This window comes from Platichthys flesus, chromosome 23, assembly GCF_949316205.1.
Source record: "Platichthys flesus chromosome 23, fPlaFle2.1, whole genome shotgun sequence".
NCBI lineage: Eukaryota > Metazoa > Chordata > Actinopteri > Pleuronectiformes > Pleuronectidae > Platichthys > Platichthys flesus.
This window is the reverse complement of record NC_084967.1, coordinates 17340798-17356421: the sequence shown is the minus strand read 5'-3', so window position 1 is coordinate 17356421 and position 15624 is coordinate 17340798. Positions and strand designations below refer to the sequence as shown.

Below are 15624 nucleotides of genomic sequence, written 5' to 3'. Positions count from 1 at the left end.
ATTACATGTTCTCACACAAACTTCTGATCAGAAGCTGGATAATGTTTCATAAAACAAAAGAACTGAACATGAAATGTCACGTGTTTACAAATCCTCATTCCACTTTGTTTCATGAATCTGTGACTATCACATTTTCAGGAAAGATTTAATGAAAATCATTGATCACAGTTTCTAATATCATCTGATGCTTTATTTAGTTCTGAACTTTAAGACTCAAACACAGTTGTTAGGATCAGGGTTCTGATGAAAAGCTCCAGATCACAAAGAAACCAGGTTTGAATCCTGATCAGGAATCTGGAACCAGGTTGACAGAGAAACTGAAATATACAAGAAAACCCTTCAGATTTAAATAGAACAGGACAAGTCACAATGTTCTCTTTATTACGTAAAACAAACAACGTGTCATCAGCAGCTGAAATACTTTACGGACTGAAGCCTCTTTTTATAATTGTAATAAAAACAAATTCATTCATTCATTCACTTCTACGTGATTCTGCTTCAGTTCACGAGTTAAGCAGGAAACAAGCTCACGCCCGACATTTGTCATTTTAGAGCAAAACAGATTTCTGAACAGCGTGTGAATTAAAAGTTAATAAATAAAGACAAACAAATGAAGTAAAAACATATGGCTCGCCCCCTGGTGGCTGGCTGCAGTACTGATAATAAACCCCGCCTCCTCCATCTTAGCAGATTGGACGAGAACCAAAGCTATTTATTTTAAACCGCCTGAGAGCTCATGATTGACAGCTGAGACTGAGTCTTTATTGGTCGAGCATGTGTATGGGCGGGGCCTCCATAGCACATCTTTACCACAAGATGGCAGCGTTTGTGTGGGAGAAACTTTGGCTCCGTCATCTTGATTGAAGTCTGTGTTTAAGATCATTTCACTTTAGTTTGTGGTTTTCTGAGAGAACCAGATATTTTAAACATGAAGTTCTTCTTTTGTACGAGCGATTGAATCTGGACAGTTTAATATCTGAAACTTGTTACATTACAGTTATGCAGCAAAGCAGAGATGTCATTGTTACCAAACAGCTACTAGCGTTAGCTCGGACCACACTGCAGACAACCAGCAACATCGTTTCACAGATAAATGGCCACGGATTGTGGGGAGCTAGCTCACAAGCTAACATTAAAACACAAAATGCATCAGTAGAAGGACCCGCGGTAACACTGCACAGAAATCCACTCAGTTTAAATCTGACGTAGAAAATGATTGAGAACTTCCAATATGGCTGCCGGGAGAAAAGCCCTTTGGACCAGCTGAGCACGTTGTGTGTCGCTGAATAAAGAGCTAGCGTGTTAGCCTCCTGTTAGCTCACCCGCCATTTACACAAAAGTGTTGGGTGGGTTGGCGTTTGTGAGCCACGCGACTTTCTTCTGCTTCGCTTCCCGGCCAAATGTGTCGCAGACCGAGTCCTTGGTCCTTGCCTGCTCTGGGAGGTCCACCACCCCCACGTAGTTCTTTTTGGCCATGCGAGAGCTCGCCGTGATGGTGTAGGCGTTACTGCGATAGCACTTCATGGACGACATGCAGAAGGTCTCCCGCATGCCCCTTCTAAAGTTGGCGTTGTAGACCGAGTACAGGGTCGGCTTGGAGGCCGTGGAGCTGAAGGAAATCCAGGCGATGGTGGCGAAGAACAGCAGCCCCTGTCTGCTGGCGGCCTCCGACCCCCTGGGGTGCCACAGCTGGGCCACGTAGAAGGGCGTCCAGGTGAGGAAGAAGACGGAGTTCAGCATGAGGAACATCTTGATGGTCTTGACTTTAGTCCGTGGGACGATGTTCATCGTCCGGCGCACCGTGTGACCGTCGGCGCTGATCCTCCAGATGTAGCGGATCACCCGCTGATAGAAGGACACAATGAGTGCGACCGGGACCAGGAGGCCGAGCAGCAGGTGGACCACTGCGTAGGCCACACTGCCCCAGTGGTCCGGGAGGAAGAACTCGCAGTGACTGTCTGTGGAGGTGGAGCCGTAGAAGACGAAGCATGGCGAGATGAAGGCGGCGTCAAACAGCCACGAGGCCAGGATCATCTTCTTGGCTTTCTCCCTGGACACCTTGAAGCTGAGGGGGTAGAGGATCGTGTAGAACCGGTCCACGGAGATGGACAGCAGCACGAACACCTGCACACCAGGACACAGGTGCTGCACATAGCGCACCACTTTGCAGGCAGCAGCGCTCAGCGGCCATCGCCCGGCGGCGACCTGCAGCAGCACGAACGGGGCACAGCCCAGGCTCATGAGCAGGTCGGCGCACGCCATCGACACCACGAAGTAGTTGGTGGTGGACTGAGTCCGTCGGCTCCGGTGGATGACCAGGCAGACAAGGGCGTTTCCCAGGATGGAGATCAGCCAGAGGATCGCAAACACCAGACCCAGGACGGCGACCTCCACCGAGGTCAGCTCGTAGGAGGCGGACGTGCCGTTGCTCCGGCCAGAGGACGAGTCCTCCAGGCTGCACAGGGGGATTGTGGGTAAGGTGCCCAGCACAGTCGAGTTCTCCCTCTCGGAAAAGTTAAATGACATCTGATACGGGAAAGACGGAGAGTGGAGGGAGGGGTTCACACCACGGGATGACTCAGCATAAACCATAGTTATGATGCTGCACCAGAGACGAGCTGCAGACACACAAACACAAACCAGAAGCTGAACAGTTAAACTACTGGTTCTGTTCGACCCGCTGACGAACATCTGGAGAACCAACACAATGCTCCCAGGTGTGGTACCACAACTAGTGAGAGACCAGCATCAAGGTCAGAGACGGGTGAACAGGAGGTTAGGTTCATCTACAAAACAATTAAACAACAATTGAAGATTAAGATTCATTTATTCGTCCCAAACACAGACACACTCATGCAGGTAGGGAAATGTAACCTCTGATTTTGACCCATCTGGTGCAGGACACACAGAGCAGTGAGCGACCATGTACGGCGCTCGGGAGCAGATGTTGGGGGAGTAAGGTGCCTTGCTCAGGGGCACTAGACAGGGTAGGGAGACTCTTGGATTTTTGGACAGATCAATCCAGGTTCATCTTTTGTTGTTTCTCCGTGGAGTCGAACCAGAGACCTTCTCTGCCCATAGTCCAAGTTTCTGCCACTAGACTACACAACAACCAAACAATACCCACACAACAATTACAAAACAACAACAACCACAGAGACGGAAACAGATGTTTCTTTATTTGTTATTAAAATAGTTTAGATTAAAAAATCAAAGTGAAACTAAAACAAACAAAGAAACGTTTGTTTTCTTCTTATTTATTAAACACGTTGAAGCTGAAGATCATGAAACACTAACAAATATAATAATTCTCTATTTGTCCCAGAAAACACAAGAAACAAAGAATCAAAAACACAGAATCTCTTATTTCTGAAATCAATCAACTGAGTTGTTGATCATGATTTATTAATAAATTGAATAATCTTTGTTCTGTGCTAAAGTAAAGATCCTCCAGTTTGTACTTCAGTGCCATACTTGATAACAATACCTCTGTTAGTTTGAATATTTAATTTAAACCTTTTGAAACATAAATTACAAACTGATCCATTGATTTGATTTAAATCAAACCTGAATAAATACAGAAAAAACAACTTAAATTGTTTCACAACATCACTGGAACCGCACAGTATCAGAGTAAAGGTATTTCTACAGTAATCTATTACACCATTGTAATACAATACTAAGATTTTAGTTGATAAATTAATGTTAAAATATGATTTAATTAAATATTTAAAGGCAGATTCATTTTACAGTGAGAATGTCATCAATCAATCAATCAATCAATCAACCAATCTATCAATCAATTAACCAATCAATCAATCAATCAACCAATCAATCAATCAAACAGCAGGAGACTGAAGCAGCGTCATGTTTCCAACCTGAAGCCACAACATGTCTGACACACACAAACACAAACACAATCACAAACACACACACACACACACACACACACACACACACACACACACACATATACACACACACACATACACACACCAACACACACACACACACAAACACACACAAACACAATCACGATAACACAGACACACACACCGAGTCAGAATTCGGAGATAAAACGAACATCAGTGCGTCAAATGGCGACGTGTGTGTGTGTCTGTGTGTGTGCGTGTAGACTCACCGGCTGAAAGCAGAACAGGAACAGTCGCTGCATGTTGGTGTTTTTCCGTGATCCAGAGATTGAGGAGAGGAAGAGGAGGAGGAGGAGGAAGAGGAGATTGAAGAGGAGGAAGAGGAGAATGAAGAGGAGGAAGAGGAGATTGAAGAGGAGGAGGTGGAGAAGGAGGAGGAGGAGACAGCAGGGGCGGATGAAGATGTTTCTTGGTCTCAGCAGAGAGACACGCCCCCTGTCTCCACCAACGTTCACATTCACATACAGTCCCACTGACAGCAGCCAGGGGGCGACTGTGAACCCGATGTAAAATGTAGAGACCAATCTATCTGAATTAAGACGTCATGATTGACAGCTGAGCTCGACTCCTGATTGGTCAAGAGCTTGAATGGGCGGGACCTGGACAGCGAGGCCACCAGGTGGCAGCGTTGTGATCTGAGATATTCAGCTTCATGTGACGTCGTCTTATTGACATTAACTGACAGATTATTCTCTTTTAATTAGGAAGTCATTTTAATAATTTACAAATAATTCTGACATAAACATTTTACTTAAATATCATGAACACATTAAATTAAAGAAATGAAACGATCACGACACTGATCGTGTGTTTGTGCTTCAGCTGATTCATCAATAATTCATCTGTCCTCCATTAGTGTCCTGAGGTCCGTCCTCCATTAGTGTCCTCGTGTCTGTCCTCCATTAGTGTCCTGAGGTCCGTCCTCCATTAGTGTCCTCGTGTCTGTCCTCCATTAGTGTCCTGATGACGCAGCACGTCCCCATGGCAACCCCAGCTAAGAGGACCGGTCCTCCAACAGGCCAGTTGCTACGGGCAACAGACAGTGGGGCCGATGGAGGGAGTGAGAGAGAGAGAGAGAGAGGGAGAGAGAGAGAGAGAGAGGAGGGAGGGAGAGAAGAGGGAGGGAGGGAGGGAGAGAGAGAGAGAGGAGAGAGGGAGAGAAGAGGGAGGGAGAGAAGAGGGAGAGAGAGAGAGAGAGAGAGAGAGAGAGGAGGGAGAGAGAGAGAGGAGGGAGGGAGAGAGAGAGAGAGAGAGAGGAGGGAGGGAGAGAAGAGGGAGGGAGAGAGGGAGAGAGAGAGCGAGAGGAGAGAGGGAGAGAAGAGGGAGGGAGAGAAGAGGGAGAGAGAGAGAGAGAGAGGAAGAGGAGGGAGGGAGAGAGAGAGGAGAGAGGGAGAGAGGAGGGGGGAGAGAGAGAGAGAGGAAGGAGAGAGAGATAAAAACTTTTTATTGGTTTATTAACTTTTATTGAAGTTGTTCCACAAAACAAATGTGTTAAACATAGACATGCCCACTCCCTATATAACCCTTCTTAACCCCTCCCCCTCCGCGGACAGGTGACGCCCTCTTCCATCGATCAACCAATCAATACTGACCTCGCTGTCCTTAAACAGTTTACAGAGGCGTCAGATTATTTATAGAGCAGTTATTAAAAAGCACAAAATGTTACACAACAAAAAGAAATTAGTACACGAATAAAAGACCAAAACGGCCCCATAAACACAAGAACAGGCAAATATTTAAACAGTGATTTATTAAGGTCCTAGTTTATTTGATTTCTCAGCCATTTTTAAATGGAAGCATGAAACAGAAACAGAGACTCAGAAATGTTCAGATTTATATTTATTTACAGGTTTTTTTGCGTTGCTGAACGTTTTGAATGATGATTATCGACCAAACTAATTAATGTCTGGTACTGGTAGTTATGTAAGTACTGTCCAGAGAAAATATCCCATAATGTTTATTGATTGTTTTGAACAAACAATAAATAAGAAATTAAATAGAAAAAAAAACTAATAAAACAAATAGTATCAGCTTGTTGACGTCAAATATTCAAATGTCACTTAGTCCAAAGGTAATTTATCATTTTCAATGGGATAATTAGTCATCTGTAGTAAGTGAAAGTATTTTCAATTATATTCTGCATTTTATATCTTTTAAAGATTTATTACAATTACATGCTTCGTTATATAATCATTAATGAAACACCTGAAAACACACCAAACACTAAAAATACATTCAAATGTAATGATTCATTTGTAGTTACAGATGAACGTCTCAGGTGCTCATGTGTCCCAGCAGGACGTCCCGGGCTCTTGAGTGATGCTTCTGTTTCACAGCTTCATTTCCTTCAGGTCAGAATTTGATTGACACGTCTCATCCCGACAGGTGAGCTGATCAGAGCTGTTTGTGAAGCAGCAGAGTCACAGACGAGTCACAGACGAGTCACAGACGAGTCCGAGAGGCTCGTTCAATCCAAACACTCTCTGTCTCAGTCCAACTTTATTTACAAGTTAAAGACAGAATCTGTTGAAGCTGCTCATCCTCTCAGTCCTCCGTCCAGCGTCAACGTCCCGAACCTGAGGAGACAAAGTCACATGGTCAAGAAAACACCTCCTCAGATGGTTGTTAGACGAGAGAAGGTTTTATTAACTAGATGATTGAAACTTCCCCCAGTGACGCGTGTGTGTCTGTGTGTGTCAGTGTGTGTGTGTGTGTGTGTCTCTGACCTCTCTAGGAAGTGGTTGTTCTCTGCCAGCTCTTTGACCACGCCCTCCATCTCCTCCTTCAGCTTCTTCATCCTGAAGCACAACATGAAGTCAGCAACACGTCTTTAACGTGTTTAACGTGACGACTCCATCGTTCAGCTTAAAATAAAACTTGATATTTTAATTGACTCAAATGATTTTATCTGAAAGATGTGGTCGTCATGGTGACGATGATGATGAGGATCAATTACCCGAGCGTCATCTCCACCAGTGTGTTCTGACTCAGGTAGGCCTGAGGCTTCATCCCACTGGAAACCAGTGGAAGGACCTTCTGAGGCAGCTGCTCCTGCAGCTGGACACACAGAGAGACAGAGGGACAGACAGAGAGACAGAGGGACAGACAGTGAGACGGACAGACAGAGAGACGGACAGACAGAGAGACAGACAGACGGAGGGACAGAGAGACAGACAGAGAGACAGACGGAGAGACAGAGAGACAGAGAGACAGACAGAGAGACGGACAGACAGAGAGACAGACAGACGGAGGGACAGAGAGACAGACGGAGAGACAGAGAGACAGACAGAGAGACAGATGGAGAGACAGAGGGACATAGGTTTTAGTTTCATGATTTTTACTTAAAGTAAAAGAGTTTAAATATTTTATAAATAAAACAAATATAAATGAATTGGATCCATATATACACAGTGTAAAGAGAAGCTACACTCAGGTGTGATTTTAATAAAAGAAATAAAGAAAAAGTTCAGATTCAGAAAGTGAGCGTCTCAGGTCACATGACGCCTGTTTACCTTGATGGTTCGCTCCATCAGCATGGTGACCTCCTTCTCGATGCTGATCAGCTGACCCGACAGGGTGAGCAGCTGCTTCCTCACGTGATGAACCTTCCTGCAAACACAACACAGGTCAGAGCCAGCTGGGAAGAAGAGATGAAGAGAAGAAGAGAAGAAGAGAAGAAGAGAAGAAGAGGTGAAGAGAAGAAGAGGTGAAGAGAAGAAGAGGTGAAGAGATGAAGACATGAAATAATGAAGAGAAGAAGAGATGAAGGAATGAAGGGATGAAGGTGAGAATGATAAACATGCTCTTGTGTTTTTACCTCATCCACTCTTCACTCTTGGAGATGAACAGACGATACTTCATGGCACATTCTTCAGTGAACAGGGAACGAGCTTTACTCGCATGAAGAACCAGCTTCTGTCTGAGAGACACACAGTCAGACCTTCACAATAAAAGCTTTACTCGCATGAAGAACCAGCTTCTGTCTGAGAGACACACAATCAGACCTTCACAATAAAAGCTTTACTCGCATGAAGAACCAGCTTCTGTCTGAGAGACACACAGTCAGACCTTCACAATAAAAGCTTTACTCGCATGAAGAACCAGCTTCAATCTGAGAGACACACAGTCAGACCTTCACAATAAAAGCCCAGCGTTACTCTGTTTAAATGAAACTTACTTATCAAACTTGTGGATCTGCTCCTCGTTGTACGGCAAACCTTAAGAAAAATAATAACAATAACAGACCTTATTTCTGTGACAAACTTCCAAGTTATAAGATGTTTCAGAGCAAATCAGTGACTCACAGAAAAGATCATATTCAACAATTCAATAAACTATGAAACATCAAATACTTATATATTCATTAAAATAATAATCTATCTAAAGCTGATATTTATCAGACAATGATTTTCAAACTATTAAAACAGATGCTTTCATCCTATTGGACGAGGGACTCACGTCTTTCTGCTTTGTCCTTCTTGAACTGGTGATAAATCGCCGTGATGGCGTCCAACAGCACTTTGATTTTCTCCACACTGGAACGACACAAACTCAGGTCACACAACGCCTCCAGCTGACATCAGAGTGTGTTCTGGAGTAGTCACACACACGTCTTACTTCCTGTCTTTGGGGTGCGTCCCCACCTGCTGCGTCCAGCTGTCCGTCAGGAGGCCTCCGGGGACAAACTTACTCTTGATGTCTTGTGTCGTTCGTTCGATCGGCTCCAAAGTTCCAGAGATCTGCAACACACACACTAATTATCACACAACAACCAGAGACGCACAGTTCACACACACACACACACACACACACACACACACACACACACACACACACACACACACACACACACACACACACACACACACACACACACACACACACACACACACACACACACACACACACACACACACACACACACACACACACACACACACACACACACACAACTCACTCTGATGATTTTCTTGTGCATGTCTGAGATCTCGTCGTATTCTGACGACAGGAGGTTTGCCTGCATCAGCACCTCGAACCTACACAGCCACAGGGGACAGTTAGAGACAGAGACAGAGACAGAGAGAGAGACAGAGACAGAGAGAGAGACAGAGACAGAGTGAGAGAGAGAGACAGAGAGAGAGACAGAGAGAGAGAGAGAGACAGAGAGAGAGAGAGAGACAAGACAGAGAGAGAGAGAGAGACAAGGAGAGAGAGAGAGACAAGGGGAGAGAGAGAGACAGAGAGAGAGAGAGAGAGAGAGACAGACAGAGAGAGAGAGAGACAAGGAGAGAGAGAGAGACAAGGGGAGAGAGAGACAGAGAGAGAGAGACAAGGAGAGAGAGAGAGTGACAAGGGGAGAGAGAGAGAGACACAAGGAGAGAGAGAGAGACAAGGGGAGAGAGAGAGACAGAGAGAGAGAGAGAGGGAGACAGAGATGGAGAGACGTGTGTGTCACTCACAGCTGCTCAGTTCTCTCCAGTATCTTTGTGCAGTAGTTACAAAGATGGAAAACCTCAGACTTCTTGTGTTGGATCTCACTGTAGTCCTCCTTCATCAGCTCACTGTGAGAGAGAGACAGACAGAGAGACAGAGAGACAGAGGGACAGACAGATAGAGAGACAGAGAGACGGAGAGAGAGAGAGACAGAGAGACAGAGGGACAGACAGACAGAGAGACGGAGAGAGAGAGAGACAGAGAGACAGAGAGACAGAGGGACAGACAGATAGACAACAGACAGAGAGACAGAACAGCTTTCCAGTTTTTATCTAGAACATTGTTTTGCACCTTCAGCTTCTAATAAGTTTGAGTTTTCTTGATATATAGATTTTAAAACCAGAAAGGAATCCCTCGTGGATTTTTAGCGAGTTGCGTTAAAAGATCAGTTTCATGTTTCGTTCTCAAACTCACTTCAAACCTCGAACTCCTTTTCTCACCAGCTCCTGATAAACCAGCAGAGACTCGGAGGTTTTCCACAAGTGTCCCACGTCGCCTGCAAACGTCTGAGCAACGACAGGAAACACGAGGCTCAGCCAATCACAGGGCAGGATTCTCAGATCACAACTTAACTTGAACATGCTTCTTTATTCTTGGTGTTGTTTGGATGAATTCGTACCTTTGCGTAGCTGGCGTCCAGGTCCAGGTCGTAGCGGGGCTGGACTTTAGGAGGACTCGCTGTGAAGACACAAACGCTACGAGTTAGACCCCGCGTCCGTTTCCTGTTTTTTAATTTAAATATTAAACATTAAAGAAAATCAGTTTCTACCTTCAAAGGAAAAAGTTAACAATGATTATCTTGATGACACATCATCACTAGTGTTTGATTTGAATGAAACTACATCCCCACTGTGTTTGTTTGGACATAATTAAAGAAAATGATTGAGTTCTACTGATGGAGATTTCTTTGTTTTTAATTCGTTTTAATCTTATTTAAGGAACCGCAGCTCTTCACTCTGTCGCCGCCCTGCAGGCAGCAGGGTGTCACTACGTACGATCTTCAAAGATGAGTCCCACGGTGGCGACGGACTCGCGGCTGACGAGCATGATGGGGTTTTCTCTGGACGTCTTGGGGAAGTTCTTGGCCTGGCGGTTTGGGTCCAGGACCAGGTGGCGTCCCTCGTACAGCAGCTCCTGGTTGTGGAGCGGGATGTTCGTCCTGCGGGACATCAGCTCCTGGAACAGCGCCGCCCTGTGGACACATTAAGAACCACAGACACAGAACGAAGGGACTTCAGGTCGTTTCTTATTGTGTGTGTGAGATAGTATGTGAATAATTGAAACCAGATGTTTGTAAGCAGCAGATGTGACGGAGCTCTTCTTCTCCTCACGTGTTGTATTCGTGGATGTAGACGCGATGCAGCGTGGCCTGCTGCAGACTGAACACGTAGACCACGGCTCTGTGCAGGATGTCGTTGGTCTCCGCGAAGAACTGGTCGAAGCCCCAACACTTCTCCTGATCGGCCTCCAGGATGTTGGCGAGAACCGGAGTCAGGAGGCTCTGCAGACCCCTGAGACACCGAGACGAGAGCAGAAGGACATCAGTGAGACACAGAGGACGAGAGCAGAAGGACATCAGTGAGACACAGAGACGAGAGCAGAAGGACATCAGTGAGACACACAGGACGAGAGCAGAAGGACATCAGTGAGACACAGAGACGAGAGCAGAAGGACATCAGTGAGACACAGAGGACGAGAGCAGAAGGACATCAGTGAGACACACAGGACGAGAGCAGAAGGACATCAGTGAGACACACAGGACGAGAGCAGAAGGACATCAGTGAGACACAGAGGACGAGAGCAGAAGGACATCAGTGAGACAAAGAGACGAGAGCAGAAGGACATCAGTGAGACACAGAGACGAGAGCAGAAGGACATCAGTGAGACACAGAGGACGAGAGCAGAAGGACATCAGTGAGACACAGAGACGAGAGCAGAAGGACATCAGTGAGACACAGAGACGAGAGCAGAAGGACATCAGTGAGACACACAGGACGAGAGCAGAAGGACATCAGTGAGACACAGAGGACGAGAGCAGAAGGACATCAGTGAGACACAGAGGACGAGAGCAGAAGGACATCAGTGAGACACACAGGACGAGAGCAGAAGGACATCAGTGAGACAAAGAGACGAGAGCAGAAGGACATCAGTGAGACACAGAGGACGAGAGCAGAAGGACATCAGTGAGACAAAGAGACGAGAGCAGAAGGACATCAGTGAGACACAGAGGACGAGAGCAGAAGGACATCAGTGAGACAAAGAGACGAGAGCAGAAGGACATCAGTGAGACACAGAGACGAGAGCAGAAGGACATCAGTGAGACACAGAGGACGAGAGCAGAAGGACATCAGTGAGACACAGAGACGAGAGCAGAAGGACATCAGTGAGACACAGAGACGAGAGCAGAAGGACATCAGTGAGACACACAGGACGAGAGCAGAAGGACATCAGTGAGACACACAGGACGAGAGCAGAAGGACATCAGTGAGACACAGAGGACGAGAGCAGAAGGACATCAGTGAGACACAGAGACGAGAGCAGAAGGACATCAGTGAGACACAGAGACGAGAGCAGAAGGACATCAGTGAGACACAGAGGACGAGAGCAGAAGGACATCAGTGAGACACACAGGACGAGAGCAGAAGGACATCAGTGAGACAAAGAGACGAGAGCAGAAGGACATCAGTGAGACACAGAGGACGAGAGCAGAAGGACATCAGTGAGACAAAGAGACGAGAGCAGAAGGACATCAGTGAGACACAGAGGACGAGAGCAGAAGGACATCAGTGAGACAAAGAGACGAGAGCAGAAGGACATCAGTGAGACACAGAGACGAGAGCAGAAGGACATCAGTGAGACACAGAGACGAGAGCAGAAGGACATCAGTGAGACACAGAGGACGAGAGCAGAAGGACATCAGTGAGACACAGAGACGAGAGCAGAAGGACATCAGTGAGACACAGAGACGAGAGCAGAAGGACATCAGTGAGACACAGAGACGAGAGCAGAAGGACATCAGTGAGACACAGAGACGAGAGCAGAAGGACATCAGTGAGACACAGAGACGAGAGCAGAAGGACATCAGTGAGACACAGAGGACGAGAGCAGAAGGACATCAGTGAGACACAGAGACGAGAGCAGAAGGACATCAGTGAGACACAGAGACGAGAGCAGAAGGACATCAGTGAGACACAGAGACGAGAGCAGAAGGACATCAGTGAGACACAGAGGACGAGAGCAGAAGGACATCAGTGAGACACAGAGACGAGAGCAGAAGGACATCAGTGAGACACAGAGACGAGAGCAGAAGGACATCAGTGAGACACAGAGACGAGAGCAGAAGGACATCAGTGAGACACAGAGACGAGAGCAGAAGGACATCAGTGAGACACAGAGGACGAGAGCAGAAGGACATCAGTGAGACACAGAGACGAGAGCAGAAGGACATCAGTGAGACACAGAGACGAGAGCAGAAGGACATCAGTGAGACACCGAGGACGAGAGCAGAAGGACATCAGTGAGACACCGAGGACGAGCTCGTACTTTGACAGACTGCAGGACACCGGCATCTCCGTGCTCCACTCGATCTTCCCGTTCTCAGACTTCTGGTGACCGGAGATGGTCCCGGACGGTTTCTCGGTGATGATTTTATACCTGAGACAAACAAACACCTCCGTCACTTTCATGTCGTGTCTGAACAAACAGCTTCTCCCTCACGGCGAGCTCTTACATCACTTCCTTGTTCCTGCGCGGCCCCTCGAACGGCCGGAACGGGAGGCTGCCGGTGGCGGCGTGGTAGAAGGTGACGCCGATGCTCCACAGATCCACGGTGGCTCCGTACTTCTTCTGGTGGTCTTTTCTCAGCACGGCGCGCTCGTACATGTCGGGATGCTGCGGAGGAAACACGTGAAGAAGAGAAGAACTTTCCATGAACCAGTCTGACAGATTCCCTCCAACTCTCACGTCTGTTAAATTAAAGTTTTGAATTCAAACCCGTTATTCTCCTTTTATCATGATGTATCTTCTTTATATTTGGATTTATTTTCTAAACACCTTCAATTCTATGTTATGTTTTTCTAATCAACTCGAATCAATAAAACAAACCGAGCCGGGGGGGCGGTCACTTCCTGTTGTCTCTCACCAGATATTCCTCGGTCCCGTACAGAGACACAAACTGCTCGTCGTCCTCCAGCTCCCTCGCCGCCCCGAAGTCCGTCAGCTTGTAGACGGAGCAGCCGTCCTCTCCGATCACCCTCATGATGTTTCCTGGTTTGATGTCTCGATGAACGATGCCGTATTCTCTCAGGTGGTTCATACCAGCCACTGGAGGAGCCACAGCCAATCAGAGAGCAGCACAGAGAACATGGGCGACACATTTCTAGCATCTGATGGTCTCACGGACTCACCGACATCGTGCAGGACGATGAGGAACTCGTCCTCCGGGAGCCCGTAGGCGTTGGACGACTCCTCCAGCACGGTGTAGAGGCTTCCACAGGGACAGTACTCCATCACCAGCACCTTGTGCCGCGTGTTCGACTGCCCACAGGAGGAAGAGCACGTTACACACCCGCTGCACCAGAGGACACAACGTTCACGACGCGACACCGACCTCTTCCTCCACCGCGAAGAGCTTCACGATGTTCTTGTGGTTGAGTTTCTTCAGAACCTCAAACTCCCTCATCTGGACGTCCAGCGGCCGCAGGAAGCTCAGGTTGTTGAAAACCTTGACGGCGTACAGGTCCCCGGTTTTCTACACAAACACAGGAGTCACACAAAGAGGAGACAGTATCAATGTGTGTGTGTATAAAGGATGATGTTACTGTTGTTATACGATTGTATAGAGTTAATCTATTCTACAGCAGATCAGCTGAACGTTGATATAAACACATAGAAGGATATATATTTATATAAGATATTAATATTTGTGTGTCTGTTTAAATCAGATGGAACGTGAACATGTACGAGTTTCAATGTGAAGTTAATGAAGTGTTTGTTCTTCACACTCAGTTCACATGAAACGAAACCGACGGCTCCGAAGCCGTTTGGGGAAATTCCATCGTCCACATGGTTCAGGTGGGGGCGGAGCCGGCACAGACAGGAAGTGACGTGTTACCATGTGACCATGTTTACATCACCTGACTCGTCCTCAGCTCTGATCACCACAAACTCTCTTCATGTCTTCTACCTATGACTCAGCACTTTGTCACCATTTCTCGACCACTCCCCAGAGATTAGTCTGAGCCCGGTCCAGCTCGTACCTTGTGTCGACCCCGGTAGACGTTGGCCGTGGCTCCCTGACCCAGCAGGTCTGAGATCAGCCACAGGTAGTTAGTGGTGCTCTGCATCCTGAGGCTGCTGCTTTCCCTGGAGAGAGAGAGAGAGACACACACACACACACACACACACACACACACACACACACACACACACACACACACACACACACACACACACACACACACACACACACACACACACACACAGTTCTCAGTCAACTTGATATTTTCTATTTCTCATTCTAGATAATAAACATTTTATTTTTCAAATAAAGTTTATTTTGTTTTTGGGTGCAGTCGTTAACTGACACGCAGTGACGTCACTGTGTCAGTGGGAAATTCCCGTTTCATCACGTGACCATCGTTTGTTTGTTACTGATGATTTTAAATAAAGTTAATTCAACAACATATACATACAAGCACGAATACATACACGCACGCACGAACACGCACGAACACACAAACAGACACACGCAGATACAAACGCACAAACATTAACACACAAACACACAAACACATACGCATTACCACGCACATTACAGAAACGTTAGATTAACGTTATTAACGTACTGTGCGTGTTTAACGTTCACCACTGAACGGGTTGTGTTTATGACGTGTTCTCATTTCGTGTCTCGTGACGTGAACTCGATCATTTAACGAACACGTTCGCGATCAAACGGCGCGACACACCGGGCCCGGTAGTGAAGACGCTAAGTGACGTCATGTGCCGGTGAAAACACGTCTTTACGGTTTTTAACGATCTTTTTGTTCCGGTTTGTTTCTCACCTTCGCTCTGCGGCCCAGTCCTTCACTTCCGCTCTGACGAGTCATGTGACACACGTGGACCAATCACTTCATGGAGTGAGGTAAAGAGGCGTGGTTATAGAGTGGCAGAGCTCTACCGTAAAGTATCAAGAGCTGCG

The 15624-nt window shown here is 46.8% G+C and overlaps 2 protein-coding genes across 3 annotated transcripts; both read right to left on the bottom strand.

Annotated features, from left to right (window-relative positions):
* Positions 1–168: 168 nt before the first annotated feature.
* Positions 169–4285, bottom strand: gpr19 (G protein-coupled receptor 19). The gene is made up of 2 exons (XM_062383049.1): positions 4142–4285; positions 169–2618 (listed from the first exon to the last, which is right to left on the bottom strand). Exon 2 carries the CDS (start codon positions 2590–2592, stop codon positions 1330–1332), a length of 1263 nt encoding a protein of 420 aa, XP_062239033.1. The 5' UTR covers positions 2593–2618; positions 4142–4285; the 3' UTR covers positions 169–1329.
* Positions 4286–5754: 1469 nt separating this feature from the next.
* On the bottom strand, positions 5755–15548 carry tbk1 (TANK-binding kinase 1). 2 transcript variants are annotated; one of them, XM_062382779.1, is made up of 21 exons: positions 15488–15548; positions 14684–14789; positions 14035–14175; positions 13832–13961; positions 13567–13748; positions 13156–13316; positions 12969–13079; positions 10757–10936; positions 10421–10617; positions 10045–10103; positions 9840–9931; positions 9392–9493; positions 8890–8968; positions 8550–8671; positions 8391–8467; positions 8110–8149; positions 7750–7851; positions 7445–7541; positions 6889–6989; positions 6659–6730; positions 5755–6508 (listed from the first exon to the last, which is right to left on the bottom strand). In XM_062382779.1, exons 2-21 carry the CDS (start codon positions 14768–14770, stop codon positions 6469–6471), a joined length of 2172 nt encoding a protein of 723 aa, XP_062238763.1. In that variant the 5' UTR covers positions 14771–14789; positions 15488–15548; the 3' UTR covers positions 5755–6468. The 2 variants fall into 2 exon arrangements, with proteins under 2 accessions (XP_062238763.1, XP_062238764.1); XM_062382780.1 differs by lacking the exons at positions 5755–6508; positions 6659–6730; positions 6889–6989; positions 7445–7541; positions 7750–7851 and adding an exon at positions 7916–7979.
* Between the last annotated feature and the right edge of the window lie 76 nt (positions 15549–15624).

Bases quoted from the DNA above. Each gene is read 5' to 3' on its own strand.
- gpr19 (XM_062383049.1), bottom strand. From the start codon at position 2,592: ATGGTTTATGCTGAGTCATCCCGTGGTGTGAACCCCTCCCTCCACTCT.
- tbk1 (XM_062382779.1), bottom strand. From the start codon at position 14,770: ATGCAGAGCACCACTAACTACCTGTGGCTGATCTCAGACCTGCTGGGT. The intron at 10,937-12,968 runs GTACGAGCTCGT...TCGGTGTCTCAG, and splicing joins GTGTCCTGCAGTCTGTCAAA to GGGTCTGCAGAGCCTCCTGA. The intron at 7,542-7,749 runs GTAAAAACACAA...TTGTGTTTGCAG, and splicing joins AAGAGTGAAGAGTGGATGAG to GAAGGTTCATCACGTGAGGA.